At 63.3% G+C, this 18,233-nt stretch overlaps 1 protein-coding gene across 5 annotated transcripts; it reads left to right on the forward strand.

Annotated features, from left to right (window-relative positions):
* The first annotated feature begins 6 nt into the window (after nt 1-6).
* NHSL2 (NHS like 2) lies at nt 7-18,225 on the forward strand. Of its 5 annotated transcripts, none has more exons than XM_027696165.1 (8): nt 7-71; nt 9,276-9,428; nt 10,270-10,400; nt 10,501-10,705; nt 11,568-11,699; nt 12,779-14,974; nt 15,076-15,208; nt 15,570-18,225. In XM_027696165.1, the coding sequence occupies exons 1-8, from the start codon at nt 8-10 to the stop codon at nt 15,880-15,882; spliced, it is 3,327 nt and encodes a 1,108-aa protein (XP_027551966.1). In that variant the 5' UTR covers nt 7; the 3' UTR covers nt 15,883-18,225. The 5 variants fall into 5 exon arrangements, with proteins under 5 accessions (XP_027551966.1, XP_027551965.1, XP_027551964.1 ...); XM_027696163.1 differs by lacking the exon at nt 7-71 and adding an exon at nt 2,720-3,422; XM_027696166.1 differs by lacking the exon at nt 7-71 and adding an exon at nt 5,714-6,043.
* The last annotated feature ends 8 nt before the right edge of the window (nt 18,226-18,233 follow it).

Here is an 18,233-nt window from a genome sequence, read left to right on the forward strand (position 1 = left end):
GCGGAGGATGGGCAACGCGCAGCGGAAGGGGCCGCGCAGCCAGCGGCGGGGCAGGATGCGCTCGGCAACAGGTACCGGCGGCGCGGGCGGGGCGGGACCGGACCCGCGCCCCCCCGCCGCCCCCCCCACCATGAGCCCCGCGACCCGCGGACCGCGGCGGAGGGGAGGGGGCGGCTCAGGCTTGGCTCGGGCTGGGGCTCGGCACCCCTCGGCTCCCCCGCTCCCGCGTTCCCCGGTGGGTCGCTTGGAGGACACGGGCAGAGGTCACCCCGGCCGAGGCTTGGCCTCCCGGCGGGAACCGCGTGGGATGGGGGCTGGCGGTGGGGCACCGCCGCGGTCCCCCGGCGTGTGGGACAGGTGCTCCCCGAGGAGCCAGCTGCGGGTTGCGGGGACCCGGCCCCAAGCAGTGGGGAACCGGCTATAACGAGGGGGAGCCATCCCTAGGCAGCGGGGAGCCAGCTCTGAGCGGTGGGGAACCAGCCCCAAGGTGTGGAGGCTCCCCCCAGGCAATGGGGAGCCAGCCCTGGGCACGGGCATCCAGCCCCAGGGCATGGGGTGCCAGCCCTGGCAACGGGGAGCTCCTGCACTTGCTGTCCCCGGAGCTGCCCCCTCTCAGGCAGCGAGCCTGGTGCCTGTGTAGCCCCCGCACCCCAGCTCCCTTCTCCCACGCATCGCAGAGGTAGTGGGTGTCTGGGGGTTCTCATACCACAAACGATCTTGGGGAGGCGGACAGCCTTTCAGCTCCACAGGGAGTATGTTCTGGGGGGAGCAGAGGGTGCAGAGGGTTTGCTCGGAGCTGGGAGCGGGCAGTGAGGGCAGGTGCCCTCTGAGGAAGCCGGGTCAGACAAGCAGGACCTGTCCGGTCACTCCTTTGTCCCCACCTAGCTGGCCCAGGCAGTTCAGCAACCCTTCCCAGACACTCTCCAGCTCTCCTCCCAGCCCAGCTCCTGGGAATGCCAGAAGAGCCAGGAGCTGGGGTCTGCCCTGGCTCCTGGCGCCAGGCCCGTCAGAGTCCTGGAGCCCTGGAGTGCAGCGTGCCGGGCCCTGCTGGCTCCAGCTCCTGCTGCCCTTTCCCTGCCTGCTGGCTTGGGAGCAGGACACAGTGGAATGGGCAGAGACAGGGAGCTGCCAGTCCTGGGAGAGACCTCAGGAAGATTGCTTGGAAACTGCAGGAAAATGGGGACTGGTTGTCACAGCGCAAGTGACTGTCACAGCTTAATAATCAGCGGGCAGAGGGGGTGGCAGCACAGCCTGACGCTGTCTAATTTTGCAACCGCTGTTGTAGCGGTGGGTGCGAAGCTCTGAAACGGGGCACAAGAGCTGCGGGTTGCACAGGAGGGGATCAGGAGGGATGCTGAGCCGTGGGTTGGAGGGGTGAGGGATGCTGAGCTGTGAGGAATGAGGGATGTGGTGCCTGGACCACGGGATGCTGGCCTGCTCCCTGCCTATCCCTCCCACCCAGTGCCGCTGTGGCTCCGAGGGGGACTGGAGCTAATCACACTGGAGCTAATCACACTTCATTATCATCAAAGGAATTCTTGGAGCTGTGGGAAGGGCCCAAGGGGGGTTGCGGGGACCAGCCCCTGCACCTGAGCTGGTTCATCTCTGTCCTCAGGCACAGGTCACCCTGGAGATCTCCAGCAGGTCTCCCTCTCGTGCCTGGCCTCTCTGGGGAGACCTGTGCCTGGCTGTTGGAAGCAGGGAGGAATGGGATTTGGCACTGGGTAGCTTGAAACTTGTCTTATGTAAAGCTGGGGCAAATACTTGTGCGCTCCTGGGGCTTCTGGGACCTCAGTGGCTGGGGCATTCCTGAGCAGCTGCATGCAGACTTCTTTGCAGAGAGGCGGTGGCAGGTCCAGGCTGGAGCTTATCTGCCAAGGGGAGGGAACTGAGGCTCCATAAGGAGCAGCCCTGTGGTGGGTCTGGGTCGCTGGTGGGGTGGGATGTGCCAGCAGGAGAGCAGGGCCAGGACCCACCGTACTGGGATGCACCTTGTCTAACCTCAGGCAAGGTCATCCTTCTGCCCCGTGCACAGGACACTGTGCAGAGGGGTCTTACTCTGCGTTGGGGATCCAGAATCCAGACTTCCTCATGGCCTGTGAGGCCGGGAATGGCTGGATCAGTCTGTTGCAAGTGACCCCTTGCTCTGCCCTCTTGGCCAGTACTCATCTCTGTAGCTCCTGTGGCACTGGTGGGGGCTCACAGCCACCTGCACCCTTTCCTCATGTGCCAGAGGAACCAAGTGGGCCGAGCCACAGCCACTGGCTTGTGTGCACAGTAGTGTTTGGAGGGGCCTTTTGGAGCAGGCAGCATGCTCGTGGGCTGCTGACACTACTGTGATGAGATTTTGGGTCTCTGCCTCATGGGCTGGTGGGCTGGGAGGCAGCTCTCCAGTTACTGCCTCTGTCTTTACTGGTGCTACATCTGTGGGATGGGGTCCCAAAGAAGCCATGGCCATGGGGGCAGGTCTCCTTGTCCCCCCATCCATCATAGCCATGTGCCTGGTTTGCCAGTGGAAAATGAGCTCTGCTGGTATCTGCCATCTGTCACCCATCCCGACATTTCGGTCTGCGGCATCGCTGGGTGCCTGGCACAGGATGGGTGGCACCAGCCCCTGGCAAGGCACGTGCTCCACGTGCTGATCCTGTGGCTCCAAAGCCTCTTCCTGCAGGAAGCCAGGGCTTGGGGCTGCATTCCTGGATCTGCCACAGCCCTGGCTCCCAGGGGCCTCCATCCTCTGGGAGAAGCCAGCTCAGCTTTACACAGCCCTGGGGCACCGGGAAAGTGGTCCCCGAGGAGCCTTTGCTCCAGGCTTTGGAAGGCGCCGAAGTGAGAGGGAGCTCTGGGAGCTCTGGCAGCTCCCAGGGCAAAGCCAGTTGGATTCAGAAGGGCCCCTGTTTTTGTCAGCTGTAAGGACTGGGAGGCTGGGGGGCAGTGGCTCAGCCGGGCCAGGGGGCAGCATCAGGCTCCGGGTGCTGGTTTCCAGGTGAGGATGCTCGCGGCTGCTCCATGTAGGAACGACTGTGCTCTGTCAGGAGGACAAGCCCCCGTGCACTGTGTCCCCCCCAGGGACCCACCACCTCTTTTGGATGGTGCCGGTTGCTGCTGCAGCCACGGCTGGAGATGTTTAGTCTCTGTGACGGTGACGGGCTGTGCAGAGCCACGGTCCCTCTGCCATCCCTCCCCGGGGAAGGAAGAGGGGCCGGGGCCGGGACAATGGGTTGTGGCGCTGACTCAAACAACCAGTTCCTGGTCGCTTCCTTTCCCCGCCGGAGCTGGGGCGGCGGGGATGCAGGGGAAGCTCAGTGCTCTCGGACTGGTTTTGAGGCAGGAGCTCCCGGGCGGCCGGAGGGAGCAGCCTCCCCTGGCGCCCGCAGCCATGGCCAAGGTGGAGTGGCTCCTGGCACCCTGGCACCGGGCAGGTAAGGTGGGCGGCAGGGCAGAGCTGGGGCGGGCAGTGGGGCGGTGGGGTCGGCAGGCACTGCTCGCTCTGCAGGGCAGGACCCGGGGCTGGGGGCAGCTGCTGGGCACGGATCCTCTGGAGGCCATGCAATAGCTGCAGGGTCAGTGCTGCCCAGCAGTATCAGTCTTGTCCCGCCTTCCCCAGCCTGACCTGGGGTATGTCCCTGTCCCTTTTAAATCCTTCTGCCGTTCCCCACACAGCCTGGTGGGGTGTCTTTGCTCTGACAAAGCAAGAGAAAGATGGAGACTCCTAGCCCGCCATGTCCCACTGACCACTCCTCAGTCCTGTGGGGACAGATCCTGCCTACCTCTGTGGCACTGTGCCCTCCTGGCAGCTCCCACGTGCTGGTGGCAGCAGGAGTGAGGACTGTGGGTCAACACAAGCATCACAGCCACCCAGGACCCTCAATTCTGTCACTGCTATCTCTCGTGCTGTGGCTGATTTCAGGTCTCGGGCCCCTTTGTCCCGGGGCCTCTGGCCACATTCCCCTCTCAGGCGACTTCCTCGCATTGTCCCGGTCCTGCAGAGTGTAAAACCAGCCAGGCACAGGGGAAGCGGCGCTTTCCTGGAAGCACCCCTCTGGAAGCAGCCTCTGGCACAGGCAGCCTGCACACCGGGCACAGTGGTGAGCACTGCCTGGGCTGGCAGTGCCCTTGGCTGTGATGCGGTGATGCCGGGGTGCCAGGACTGGCTGGGGCTGACAGGTTGCCTTGTCAGGTTTCCTGAGGCTCTCAGGAAAGATTTGTGCCTGGGTTTTTTTCTGGGAAGCATGGGAGAGTGAGGGTCACAGCATGAGGAGGATGCCAGGCTGCCAGGGAAGTGTGGCGGGACTGGAAGAGAGCTCCAGGGGCTGGTTTTGCTGCCCATGGTGGAGGGCTTGGTGCAGGGATCTGGGTCCAGCCAGGCTCTGGAGCTCCAGCCCCCACCCCAGTGCTGCTGCTCCACCCTCGGGAGCAGTGGATCTCGGCACCTTGGCAGGGAGCAGCCTGAGTCCACCTTGACCAGTCACGGACCCAGGCCAAGCCCTGCTGCCAGCGCGGCTGCGGGCAGTTCCCATCCCCACGGCACAGGTGGATGGCACGCCAAGCTCCTCCTGGACAAGCCTCATCAGCCAAATCTTCCTGCAGCACATGCACCTCCCCTCCTGCCAAAAGTCCCTGACCGGGGCCCATCTTGTGCTGCTGGGACCGAATGTACCCAGGGCAGAGTGTCCTAGCACACTGTTAACTCTGAGCCCTACTGATGGACAGTGATGTTATTGACTGTTTTGCTGCTATTGGTTTTCATAGAAACCTCTCACATAATCCAACCTTCTCCCCATGAGCTGAAGGACCCCCACCGCTGCCAAACCCACCCCTCTGCTGCCAGCAACTTCTGCAGCACCCTTATCTCCCATCAGTACAAAAATCAGCTGATTTTATGTTAAACGGGGAGCATGGAAGAGCCAAAAGCCTCCAGCAGATCTGGTGTGTCAAGACAGTGTCATTCCTCAGTGCCTGCAGTCCTGCTGGGCACCTCTGTGGGAGCACATGGACGTGCTGAGCAGGGCAACACCAGGGTCCCAGCATGGCCACACTGGGGGGTTGGGCATGGGCACCTCGGAAAGGCTTCCAGCCCTTCTGGGCTCAGCCACCAGCGGGTCAGACAGCTGTGCAGGTGGCTCTGCCTCACCAGGGGCTCGGAACTGTGCCACCAGAGATGTGATGGAGGGACAGTGTCCTGGGAAGGGTCGGATTTGGGCAGGGCACAGTCTGTTGGCTGTCCCAACAAGGGCTCGTCCTGAGCACGGTGTGTGTGAGCGCTTGCCTGGTGAGCGCTACTGCCTTGTGGCACCAGGCCTGGGGGTGTCAGTGGGGTGTCACTTCGGGACATCGTTCAGACCTGGGTGGGCATCCGGCCCTGGAGCTACCGTGCACACGGATGCCACTCCACATCCCGCAGGGAGCTGGCCCGGCGGGTCCGGTTCAGTGGGGGGTGAGCTTGGGACAGGAGGCGTTTCTGCGTCCGCTGCCAGCTCCCACTGTTTGCTCTTTTCCCTTCCTCTCCGCTCGCCGTGGAGCAGCATGAGTTTGGCTGCATACCACGGGAATGTCACCAAGCCGCACGCGTTGGCAGTGAGCAGTCTGGTGCCGGCGGCGGGTCGCGGCGCTTGCTTGTAGCCGGCGGTACAGGGTACCGGCACTGTGGCACAGCGGCTCCGGACGGTGGGTTGAGGAGCTGTCAGGATCAGACTCGGCCCCCAAGTTCACCACCCTCGCCCTCTGGCGTGCTCGGTGCTCCGGACCGGCGGCGGCTGCCGCTGTGCCCGTATCCGTTGCCATGGCTGCTCTGCTGATGGCGCATCGCCCGCTGCTGCCATTACATCATTCCTGCCATAGCTCCGCGCTGGCAGAGAGGGTCCGAGCAGCTCCAGCCGCGTCCCCGGCATCTCCCGTGCGTGGGGAGCGAGCCTGAGAGGGAAAAGTTTGGTGGTGGATTTGAGCGAGAGGCGCCGTCTCACGGGAGCTTCAGCCTGGATTGAAACAGCTCCGATGGCTCTGTCAAATATCTCCCTGTGGATTCGGGATGCCTGGGCTGTGGGTGAGTAGGGATGCTGGTGTGGAGCGGCGGTGACTCGGGAAGTGCTGAGGGGCTGGGGGTCCTGCAGGGACACTTTTCCTGCGGGAGAGGGTGGAGTTCAGCTTCCCTTGAAGCAAACTCCCCTGGAATTCAACCCTGGTCCTTGTGTACCTGCCATGGCCATGACACCCCAAGCCTGGACACTGGCTCACGCTGAGCAGGACTCTGAGGCTGCAGCATCTGTTGCAGCTGATGGTGCTGGCTCTCTGGGAACATCCCAGCTGGATGCTGTCTGTGCCCATGTCCATCTGCAGGCAGAGCAGGGGATGCTGCCTGCTCCTCTCCACAAGCCCTGGGGTTAGTCAGGAGGGGGAGCTGGTGCCAGCAGGGAGCAAGGTGAACCTCGGTACCAGCCGTGCCTCAGTTTCCCTCAGCAGTGAGACTGGGCAGACTCAGGTCAAGACTGCTGGGGGTGGTGGGATGGAGCTGTCTCTCTGGCTCTGCTCTCCTGGGATGCCATTCACCTCCCACAGGCATTTGCCATGGGGATGAGACCCCTCAGAGGCATTTTGTGTTCTGAGCCTGCCACCGCTGAGTGTGGCAGAGCATCGGCTCAGCTCAGCTGGACCATTCCCACCAGTGTCCTACCACTGGACACTCCTGCTTGGCTGAGGCGTCCCATGTCCGTGCATGGGGGTGGCAGATGGGCTTCCACGGACACTCCAAACCTGCCCTTGTGCTGATCCTGCACCAGGCTGCTCTCAAATACTGCCCATCCCTTGGGAGCACTGGTGGCAGCGCTGCTGGATCAGGGCTGCTGGCTCCTCGATCCCCATCGCCGAGCTGCTGCGTGGTGCTGGGCTCTGAGTGCTGCTCCCAAAACACTCTCAGAGCAGCTGCTCCCAGGGAGCCAAAGCCAAAGCCTCAGAGTGCTACTCACTCTGGCATGGAGCTGCCCTTGTGGTGCAAGTTTTGGGCACCTGGGTGCCAGGAGAATGCTTGGCTCAACCATCCTTGCCCCCACCTCTTCTCCTCCCCAGCTGGGGGGATGGACCCCATGATGCCCTCGCCTCAGCAATGCCTGCACCGCTGGCTGTGCCAGCTCAGGGCTGCGCTGCCTCACTCACGGTCCCAAACTAGGGCGTGTTGGCAAAGAGGGGGAAGCTCTGTGGGACAGGAACCCCTGTTGCTGCCCGTTCCCCCTTCGCCTGGCCGAGGCTGCCCTCGCTGCAGGGCAGGGTGCTGGGCCCCTCTCTGGGTGCTGCCACGCTTCCGCCGCACCCAGGGCGGCCCCCAGTTTCGGCACTGCGGTTTGCCCACGTGGTCGGCGCCCGGGGGTGGGTCCGGGGATACCCCGGCAGCAGGGCCGAGGTGCAGAGGTGAGCTCCTGTACTCTGGGGAGGGCGGCGGGAGCTCGGGCAGGTGGAGGGGGCAGCAGGGGGATGTGTTTGCATGTACCCGAGTCCTGGCGGGATGCTCTGGGGGTGGCAGGAGTAGTGGGGGTGGCTGTGGGAGGCATATGGGCAGAAGGTGAGGAGCATCAGCTGTGCCAAGGCCGAAGGCTGGGGCTGCGCCAGCCGGGCAGAGGGGTGCAGCAAGCCAGGATGTGGGGTGCACCCTTGGGGTGAGCTCAGAAATGGGGGGGCAGCAGTGGATCCCCAACCTTGCCAAAGACAGCAGGTTAGGGGGCTGGGGTCTTCAGAGGTGAAGGTGTGGTCCCTGCCCCCGGCCGTGTGGGTCAGGTTTTTGGGGAGATGCCTTGTGCCCGGCACACACATGCACACATGCGCCCCGACACCTCTTGGTTGATATGGAAACGAGTCAAATTATTTAGAGGAGAAAGAAGGAAAGAAAAAAAAGAAAAGGAAAAAAACCTGGTGTTAAGGCCCGTCGTTATGGAAACACAAATTATAAAAGTAACTAGGCTGGGGACGTGGCACCTTGCTTCGGGGTGCCGGGTGTCGTGCGGGTTCCATCAGCTGGGGGAAGGGTGGGCAAGAGGGCACCCAGGGGCAGGAGGGTACTGTAGACAGGAGGGCATCCAGGGGTAGGATGGCACCATGGCCAGGAGGGCCCAGAAGGGCATTTGGGGGCAGGAGGGCACTGTGGGCAGGAGGGCATCCAGGGACAGCAGGGGGGATGCTTGTGATGCAGTGCAGGTGAGCTGGGGGCATGGCAGCCCGACCACCACAGGCAGAGGGGAACGTGGCTTGTGCTGGGGGTCCTGGCCCTGTTTCAGGGCTGTTCCCCTTCCCAGGTGAGTGGGATCGCTGGTACTGCCTTGGCTGGGGTCTGGCACGGAGCAGGGTTTGGCAGCAGGGCAGTAGCATGTTCCTGGGGATGGGCATTCCACAGCACCACGCTGGGGGTGGCTGAGGGGAACTGTTGGTCATATGCTGGTAATTGGAGCGCCTCAACTTGATGGAGATGGGGACAGGGACCAGGCAGCACAGGATGACCCCTAAATCCCCAGGGATGAGACTCTGGCCATCCATATCCCTGCATAAAGCTCACAGAGACCCGCTCTGTGCCTGGCCGGGGCGTGGATGTCCTCAGAGGCAGTGTGCCAGTGGTGGCACTCCCTCGGCTCTGTGCTGGGTAGCAAACCCACATCCGCTCAGGGTGGCAGTGCCGGGGCTGCAGCGTTCCCATGGCAAAGCCTGTTTGCTGGAGCGGCGCTCAGCTCCCCACTGGGCCAGCTCACCAGCAAGCCCAGATCCTTCTCCCAGGAACTTCTCCACCCATAAGGGTGTTTCAGAGGGTCTGAGCAGTCCCATGGAGCTTTAGTTCTGTGGAGAGGTTTGGGGGTGTCCACATGGGGACAGGGCACGTGAGCCCCGAGCTCCCTGATCCCAGGGCAGTGGAAGCGATAGGTCCCCTTGATCCCGCCTTTCAGTTGCAACTTCTGCTCCTCTGCAGCCGGGATGTTGCTCCACCAGAGTGTGCAGTGTTTCCTGTGCCCGGGTGCGGCTGGGCATGGGTGGCAGGGCTGGCTTCCTTCCCCAATTTTACCCGGCTCCCTTCTTGGCAGTCCAACGGGGCGGTGTCCAGCCCCCAAAACAGTGGCAGTGATGGGGGCTGGTCCCAGCAGGCAGCAGCCTGCCAGGGTGGGACACAGCCACATCCCAGTCCCTGTGTTCCTGGAGAGGTAGGGCGGGATGAGCGCTGTGCCGGTGTGGTGTTATCCAGTGGCAGCACCTGCAGGGAAGCTGCCCACCCGCCTGCCTCTGACCCTGCTCTCTCCCACCTGCAGCCACTTCTAACCTGGACCTTGAGAGCAAGAAAGCCGCCCCTGCCAAGCTGCCATGGCAGCAGCCCGTGAACGTCTTCCTGGCAGCCGGGCGCCCACCGGGCATGGAGCAGCTGCACCAGGAGGCCCAGCTCAACCTCCAGAGCTTGCTGCAAGGTAGCAGGGAGAGGGGCCAGGGCGGGCTGGGTGAGGGTGGTGCATAGGTGCTGCCCTGGCTGCATGATCGCCATGAAACAGTGAGCTTATCTCCCATGCACGTGTCTGAGCCGCTCCTCGGACCTCACCAGGCTGCAGAACCCGAGGGTTCCCAGCCTCCAGTAGCTCCTCACTGTTCTCTGCTCCCAAATCACTACTGCCAGTGCCAAAGCAACTGAGGCCAGGGCTACCCGCTGGGGCTACGGAGGCCACTGGGGCCACCGGGTCACCCACAAGCCTCACCACAGCGCAGCTCTGCTCACGAGGCCCTCAGGGACCTGCCACCAATCTGCCTAACTGGATCAACGTGGCCAGTGGTTTTGTTTTCTTCCAATCTCTGGCCCAGGCCGTCACGCGGCCCTTGCTCGGATGCTCCGCAGGCATCGATGAGATCAGCAGCCCGGCCATCCCCCAGCTTGTAATCTCATTAAGTCAGCCTGAGCAGCCCTGCTTTCCACCAGTCCACAGCCACCAGCATTAATTAGCTCAACAATTACAGGATGAGGACACACTGAGTTCCTGGCTGTCCCCAGTGGGGCTCTGCTTCCCAGCAGGACCCACCACATCCCCTGGCAGGCCCCTGGGAGCAGTGGGGCCAGCTGCTGGAATCTTTGTGCTGCTTCAGCCCCCCCCAGACCCTCCTTGGGATCTCCCTTCTCCAGCTCCTGAGCTGCCTGTCCTGAGCAGGGATGGCCAGCCAGGCTGGGGACAGCCAGAGGGGCCAGTTACCCCTCTCTTTGCGTGCCCCCTGCCACGGGAGCCGACAGCCAGAGCAGGGTCCCAGCTGCCGTTTTTCTTGCAGAGGAGTATGAGGAGCAGTGCACCGAGAGCAGGGTCACTGGGCAGACCTTCCGCACCGCTGGTCACCCCGACACCCCCCCTGAACCGTCACCCCGACCCCCACCTGCCAAGCGTCTTGAGTTCGTGCTTATGGTGAGTGCTGGGGCATGGGGGTGGGCAGCAAGCCCCCATTTGTGTCCCACCCTTGTCCCTTTGGTGGCTGACGTGCCTTTCCCTCCCTTTCCCCCTGCAGCCCCCGAGCCGGCGAACTGCTGAAGAGGAGAGCACCAGCAGCACCCCCCTCAGCGCTCGCCCCCCTGACGCCTCCCTGAGCCTCCCCACCAGCCCGGACAAGCAGCCCCCCTGGCCCAGGGTCTTCCCCCTGCCCCCTGTGGAGGAGAAGCAGTGGCACCAGCCTGGCTCCATCCAGACCAACATTGTCCCCATTAACGTCTCGGGTAGGGCAGCACCCCGTGGCACAGCAGGGGGGTGCAGGGTGAGGGCAGAGATGTGCCCCAGCAGCCTGCTGGGGTGGGGTATGGGGTGGTGGGAGGGGGCTGGGATTGCGAGCTGTGTCCCTGTGAGTCAGGTGGGCACCAGGGCAGAGAGGGGGCAGCAGGACCATGCTGGCACCCATCATTCCCAGCCATCTCTCATGCCATCCACAACTTTGTGCATCTGGTCCACCGGCCATGCTTCTGGCAGGTCTCACATCCCTGCTGTGCTGCCCAGCCAGCCAGGTCCGTTGTCACTTGGGCTCTTGTCACACACCATGCACCCAGCCTGTCTCACCTTTGTCACCCGTCTGTCTGTCTGTTTGTCCTCTTGGGGCTGCAGCTCCCAGCAGTGCAGTCCTGCCTGGTCCTTGCAGACACAGCTGCCATGCTCTGCCCCAGGTCAGACTCTGGGGCTGGTGGCTGGGTGAGGTGCCCCTTCTGAAGGGCAGAGGTGTCTGTCCACCCTTTCCCTCCATCATGAAGAGCTGTGCTGGGGCCACACTGGTCCCTTTCCTCTCCATGCTTCATGTCCACACACATGGTGCGGGGTCCAGCCTCACCAGTGCCTGTCATGCAGCGAGGGTCCAGTCTCAGCAGCTCTCCATCCGTCCCACCTCCATCTGCAGCATCTCCTGCCGTGCCTCCATCTCCCCCGCACTCACCCCACATGGCTCACACCGTCCTCCTGCCATCCCACGCTCCAGCCTGTGTCACCATCCCAGGCTGGGGACACGCAGGGGACATGGGTGATGGAGGGGGCGGAACCCCCGCCCCGGCAGCGGCTCCCAGCACCGCGGTGTACCGCTGTTTGTTTTGGCTACAGGGCAGCACTTTGCTAGGCTCGCGAGTGCTCGTCACTCCCTGTTTAACACAGAGACCGCGATGAACCCAAAGTCCACCCTGCGGCGTAGACGGACCATTATTGGATTCCCTAACCTGTCCCTGCGAGACCAAGGTGACGGCAAGAACCACGCAGGCAGCACCCAGGCAGGGCTGGCACCCCCCCAGAGCTGCCCTGACGGGGGGGGCAGAGCCGCTGGCATGGCACTGGGGACAGCCCCCTCACCCCGAGTCAGAATCCTGAGACAGGAGTCACCCAGCCTTGGCTCCAGCAGCTCTGGCCCTGCACCCACCTTCCCTTGTGTGGGCAGACCCTGTTCACAGGGTGCCAGGGCTGTGGGGCACACCCCTGCCCAGGTCTTTGCTGGGGCTGGCGAGCTGGCCGCACCAGTGCTGAGGGTGTGTGTGGCTGAGGGAGCCTGCAGTGCTCCTGGGCTGGCGTTGGACCCATGGGGACAGCAGCCACCATGGCTCAGGGGCTCTGTCCTGCTGTCCCCTATGGAAGGTGTAGAAAAATCAGAGCCAGCCTCTCCTTGGAAGCAACTAGGGACAGGGGGAACCATGGCACCAGCTGCTCCAAGGCAGTTGTCACCAAGTAGGAGGAAGGTTTCTCCCTATGACAGCAGTCAGACCATCAACAGGTTGTCATGGCTCCTCCCTTGGAGTCAGTTAGACCTCAGCCCACCACAGCCTTGAGCATCCCAGTCTGCTGGGGGTGCTTGGAGCAGGGTCCCCATCTCCTTCCCCATCCCAGGTGTGATGGTGTGGCACTGTGAGCCACCACATCCCCCCCCGTCCCAGCAGGCGATGCCTGGATCCTCTTGGTCCCCGTCTGTGTCCCCACCATCGAGCGGCACCGCGGCAGCACTTTGGTTGCTGTGGGGCTGATGATCCCATGGGTAGAGCCTCCTGCCATGGCTGCTGTGTTGTCCATGGCACATCCAAGATAACAGATCCCAGCTCGAGGTTTAGCCCTGCTGGGTTATGGCCATGCTGATATAGATGGGAGGAGAGAACCTGGTAACGAGGTGACAACCCCTTCTCCCCGCCCGCCCAAACATGTGTCATGCCTGGGCAGAGATGCAGCCCTGAGAATGGCCACGGGACCAGTCCTGGCCCCTGGCATGCAGTGCAGGATTGTGACCCTGAGAGTGAGGCAGGACAATACTCACCAGGCTGTGTCTCTCCTCGCAGGCAGTGCCAACGGCCCCAAATCCAGCAAACACGTGCCCATCGCCGAGTCCCTCTCCTGCAGCTTTGTGCCTGAAGCCACAAGCGGAGGGACGGCACCCCAGGAGATCAGCTCCCGCCAGCCCCTCTCAGCCCCACTGAGGAAGACCTTCAGTGACCTCGGGGCCCGCTGCTGCCAGCCACCTGCTGCCATGGACGGGGCGGCCACCCCCTGTGCCAGCACCTGCAATGGGATGCAGGGCACCCCTTTCTCCCCACCCTGGAGCGCCCTGGGCTACGGGAGCCCCTCCAGCCCCACCGCCGGCCTGGGAAAGGGGCCCACCTGCACCTCACCAGGTAGCTCCATCCCATCGCCCGGCCCAGGCTCACCCGCCGCTGCCACCCCCTCCTTCTTCATCGCCACGGAAGAACGCATGGGCAGCAACGGGCCCAGCTTCTTCTCCGGCCCAGTGCCTGCATCCCCCCTCACCTCTGGGTGCATCCAAGAAGCCAAGGGGAACTTCCTGCCGGGAAGCCGAGAGGAGCTGGCGCCGGCGGCAGGGCCGGCGCGGCTGGAGGTGGAGCGGGCAGGGTGCCGGTTCCGCGAGCGGTCACTGTCGGTGCCCACGGACTCGGGGTCCCTCTGCTCCATGGACATCGCATACGCTGAGACCCGGCGGGGCAGCGCCAACTACACCCTGGGCTACCCCAGCGCCAGCTCCGAGGGCAGCACCAGCACTGACAACATCTCACTGGGGCTGGAGCCCGAGGGCCAGCGGCGGCGGCGCTCCAAGAGCATCTCCCTGAAGAAGGCCAAGAAGAAGCCCTCGCCGCCCACGCGCAGCGTCTCCCTGATCAAAGAGGGGCAGGACGATGAGACGGGGCTCAGTGCGGCGCTGCCCAAGGATCAGCGGCCCAAGAGCCTGTGCATCCCACCAGAGCTCCAGGGCCACCGTTTGGTGCATGCTGACCCTCAGGGGAGTGTGGGGAGGGAGCCCGACAGCACAGCTGCCCCCCACCAGTGGCATCTCGCAGACTGGAAGGGTGGCAGTGATCCCTACCGATCCCTCTCCAGCTCAAGCACAACCACGGGGACCACGGCCATCGAGTGCGCCAAGACACGGGGCAGCTCCGAGTCCCTTGTGTCCCCTTCCGTCTCCAGGGCCACAACACCCTCCCAGCTCTCTGCCGAGGCAGACCTCAAGACCTCCTCTCCAGGCAGGCCCACAGGACTGATGTCCCCGTCCAGCGGGTACTCCAGTCAGTCAGAGACCCCGACCCCCACCGTCCCCACCTCTGCCATCCTCGGGCACTCCCCGCACCAGGTGCGGGTGAGGCCACTGGTCCCTGAAAGGAAGTCCTCACTGCCCCCCATATCCCCCATGGAGAGGAGCCCCAAGGGCAGGCTGTCCTTTGACCTCCCCATGACTCCACCTGCCCACCTCGACCTCTCAGGGCTGAAGATCTCCCTGAAGGGGAAGACGAAGGTCAGCCGGCACCACTCCGACTCCACCTTTGGCACCAAGCTGGCCCAGAAGACCAGTCCCATCATGCCCATCATGCCAGTGGTGACACAGTCTGACCTCCAGTCTGTCCGCCTCCGCTCCATCAGCCGCTCAGAGCCAGAGAACAATGCCGACGGCCCGGAGCATGTGGAAGAGCCAGTGCGTGGGCCCTGCCCTGGGCCAGAGAGGAAGGTGAAGCCGCCTGTGGCAGAGAAGCCGCCTCTGGCCAAGCGCCCTCCATGCATCCTGCCCAAACCCCCAGCTCTGCGGGAGGAGGGTCCCCTGTCCTCCATGTCCCCACCAGGCACTGCTGCCAAGGAGAAGGTGCTGCCACAGGATGGCTTTGTGGTGCTGCGGAGAGGGGAGCTGAGGAGGGGTCTGGGGGAGCCCCCCTTGTCCCTGACCCCGTCAGGACCCCGGCGGCTCTCGCAGGGCAGCCTGGAGGAGCTGCAGCCAGAGCGGAGCGGTGCCGCCAACAGGGAGCGGAGGAAGGCCAAGGTGCCACCACCGGTGCCCAAAAAGCCCAGTGTGCTGTACCTTCCGCTCATGCCAGCCCCGGCACAGCTGGGAGCCAGCATGGGGGACCTGCCACCCACCCCCAGCCCCATCATCACACTGGACGCTGACCCCACCTGCTGCGACCCCAATGCTGAGGATCCGCCGTCCCCCAAGGCTGTGGGCACCGTGCAAGCCAGCGACCCTGCCTCGGAGCAAGGTGAGGGTGTCCCCATCCCTATCGTGGGATCACCTTGGGGACAGGGGTGTCCCTCCGTGCTGCAAAGGGGCTCACTGCCATCTCCTCCTCCCCCCCCACAGGCAGCTCGGCAGAGGCCAGCACAGAGGAGAAGAGCTTTGCCAGCGACAAGACAGCCGAGTCCATTGTGGAGGAGGATGATGAGGTGTTCACGGCATCCCGCACCACAGAGGATCTCTTCACGGTGATCCACAGGTAAGGCTGGTGCATGGCACTTGGGGGGGCACAGCCCTGTACCCACTGCATCCTGCCACAGTCACAGCACCGGGCACAGCGTCTCCCCACCACAACACCTCAAGTTTTCATGATGGGGCTGATGCTTACACTTGGGGCAGCCCAGATTGTTCTGCCTTGAGTGCTTCACAGCACGGCCAGGCTGGGTCACCAGCAGGGGTGGGTCCAGGTTGGTCCTGCCATGAGCATGACCTGCCAGGCTTGCGTTGTCACCTTGCCCCAGTGAAGCAGGCACAGCCAGCTCTGGGCACCGCCGTGCCCCTTGCTGTGGGACTTCACCCCAGTCCAGGGCTGCTCCCACCCATGTCCCTTTGGTGCCTAGGTCGAAGAGGAAGGTCTTGGGCAGGAAAGAACCCAGTGATACCTTCAGCAGCCGACCCACCTCCCACTCACCTGTAAAGACTTCAGGCTCCCCGACCAGTGAGTCCCCAGCAGCAGCGGGCAGCAGCGGGAAGTCTTCCAGCAGGAACGAGGATTTTAAAGCCCTGCTTCAGAAGAAGAGCAGCAAAACCAGCCCTGGTACCCGGCCATCTGCCGCTGAACTGCTCAAGACCACAAACCCACTGGCCCGGAGGGTCATCACAGAGTTCGCCCCCGAGCTGGACAGTGCAAACAGCCCCAGAAGCCAGCCCTGACCACGCAGGGGCCCCTCCAGCTGGAGGGGTGGCAATGGCTGTGGAGGGAGTGCTGTGAGGGGCTGTTCTGGCTGCCAGGGGCCTCTGTGTCCTGCCAGGGGGTTCTGCTTCTGTTTCTTACTTGGAGAGCTGCTGGCAGAGAGGCAGCAGCTGGAGCCCAAGCCCCCATGTCTCTGGGCCCTTCCCAGAAGGGAAGAGGCATCACGGTGGCTGGGACTGGCCCTGGTTGAGCCAGCTCCTGGGATTGAAGATGCCCACCCAGGAACCAGAGTGGGACCACAGCCCCTGGCGTCACCCCGTGCCTGCAGCAAAGCAGCTTGAGACTTTGGTCCCTTCGGCATGTGGTACTTTAAACAGCTTTTCTAATGCACAGTGGTGGTGATGTTTGATTCTCTTCCCTTTGACATTGTACCTTGAGTTTCCCATGCAGAGATCCGCTGGTTGAGTTCGGCTGGACACACAGATGCACTTTGGAAAGACGCCAGGGGTTCAGCTGGATCTGCGGTTGCTTTTGAAGAGTCACAGGAGGTTCGCCCTCATCTCCCCAAGCACCCTCCCTGCCACACGGGGAACTGGCACCCGGCGTCTGCAGCCAGCGCCACCACCTCAAGCCAAAACCCCACCCCTCGAAAGCCCCCAAAATGCTGCATTTTGGAGCTCCTCAGCTCTCAGTCCAAAAGCAAACCCCGGGGTCACCCCCACCACCAGCCCCGCCGGCTGCACCATACAGAGGTTCCAGCAGTTGCCCCACTCCCCACCAGCTCCCTGCACCGGGGGTCCTGCACCTGGCTGCTGACTGCAGGTGACAGGAGTGCGGGGGGCCTTGCACCACAGGAAGGAAAGGGGAAGGAAGTTCATCCCCAGCTCTGCCACCCTAAACCTAATGGACCCTGCAACAGCTTCTCCTTCTGCCCCAGCTACCGGAGATCCTGGGATGCTACCAAGGTGGTGGCTTGAATCCAGGCGGTTGTCACTTGAGCCACCTCCCCAGTGACTCCTGGAGTTCCCTTCAGGGTTACCCACTGCTCACCACCTGCCCAGTGATCCCCGGGTTCCCCCAGGATTGTCCACTGCTCACCCTTGCCTGCCAGCTGCTGGGGAGCCGAGCGAGGCCAAGCAGGACACACACCACCAGGGCATGTGTACAGGAGGGTTTGCACGTCCCTGGATGGGATTTGTCCCACTCACCCCCAGCTGCTTCTTCCTGGCCTGGCTCCAGCATGGGAGCTTCAGCTGCAAGTGACAGAGGCCGTGGTGAGGGGCAGCAGGGCAGGGACAGCCACCGGGACCAGGGCAGGGTGGGGAGGAAAAGCCAGCTCCAAGTATGAGCACGGCCACGCGCCCGGAGCAACAGGAAGGGCCAGGCTGCGGCTGACAAGGAAACGGGGTGTTTAGGGAAATTTCCGCTTTATTTCTGCACACTCCAGCCCTTCTGTGCCGGGGGAACGGTGTGGTAGGTCTGGGTGGCAGTGGGGCACCATGGCAGCCCTTCAGCTGCTGCTCCAAGGGGCCAGGCTCCGGACCCCCGGGGAGCAGAGCCTGGGCAAACACCTCCCTGTCCTCACCCCCACCCTGGATCTGACCACACAAGGGCTCCAGTTGGTTCCCCTCCCCTCCCTCCCAGTACTTGCCCATTACTTCCTTCCCTCTCCCATGGCTGCAGATTTAAGCCTGTAATTAAGATCCAGGCTGAGAAACTCAGGAAAAAAAAAAAAAAGCCCACAAAAAAAAAGCTCTAATGAATGTCCACACTTTGCCCCCATCCTGTGGCCCCGCCCGGTGGCACGGCTCTGACACGGGATGGGGCCGGAGCAGGGATTGGGAAGCTCTGGGGACGGGTACATTTTGCACATGACTGCTCAGGAAACCAGGGATGGAGCCGGCAAAGGGGGCTGGGGGCAAGCACGGGGCAGGGACCCCCCCTGCAACACCCCCAGCACTGCTGGCAGCCGGAGTGGCTGATGCTGCTGCGGAGAAATGTCTGGATGGGCCAGGGTGAATCTTGGCTGCTGGGCCAGGGGTCGACTGTGGGACAGAGATTGGCCATGGAATGGAGATAGGCTGTTGGATGGAGATCGGCCGTGGGATGGAAAATGGCCATGGGATGGAGATCCTCATTTTTGTGGCCAGAGGAATGGGCTCTTCCTGGCCGAGTGCTCGTCCCTGGCCACTCGCTCCCTGCTCCCTCTGGCTGCGGCTGTCCCACTGGGAAGGCAGTGGGGTCCCGGGAAGAGCCCGGCCGACGGGACAGCCCTGCCCCGGGGCGGGGGCCGCCAAGGTGCCAACTATGGAATGTTGTACTTTTAATCTCGCCAGCTTGGTAAAGTGCTCCCTGCTGCCTGTGTGTGCCT

The sequence above is a fragment of the Neopelma chrysocephalum genome, unplaced genomic scaffold (assembly GCF_003984885.1).
Source record: "Neopelma chrysocephalum unplaced genomic scaffold, ASM398488v2 Primary Assembly neopelma1_105, whole genome shotgun sequence".
Taxonomy (NCBI): domain Eukaryota; kingdom Metazoa; phylum Chordata; class Aves; order Passeriformes; family Pipridae; genus Neopelma; species Neopelma chrysocephalum.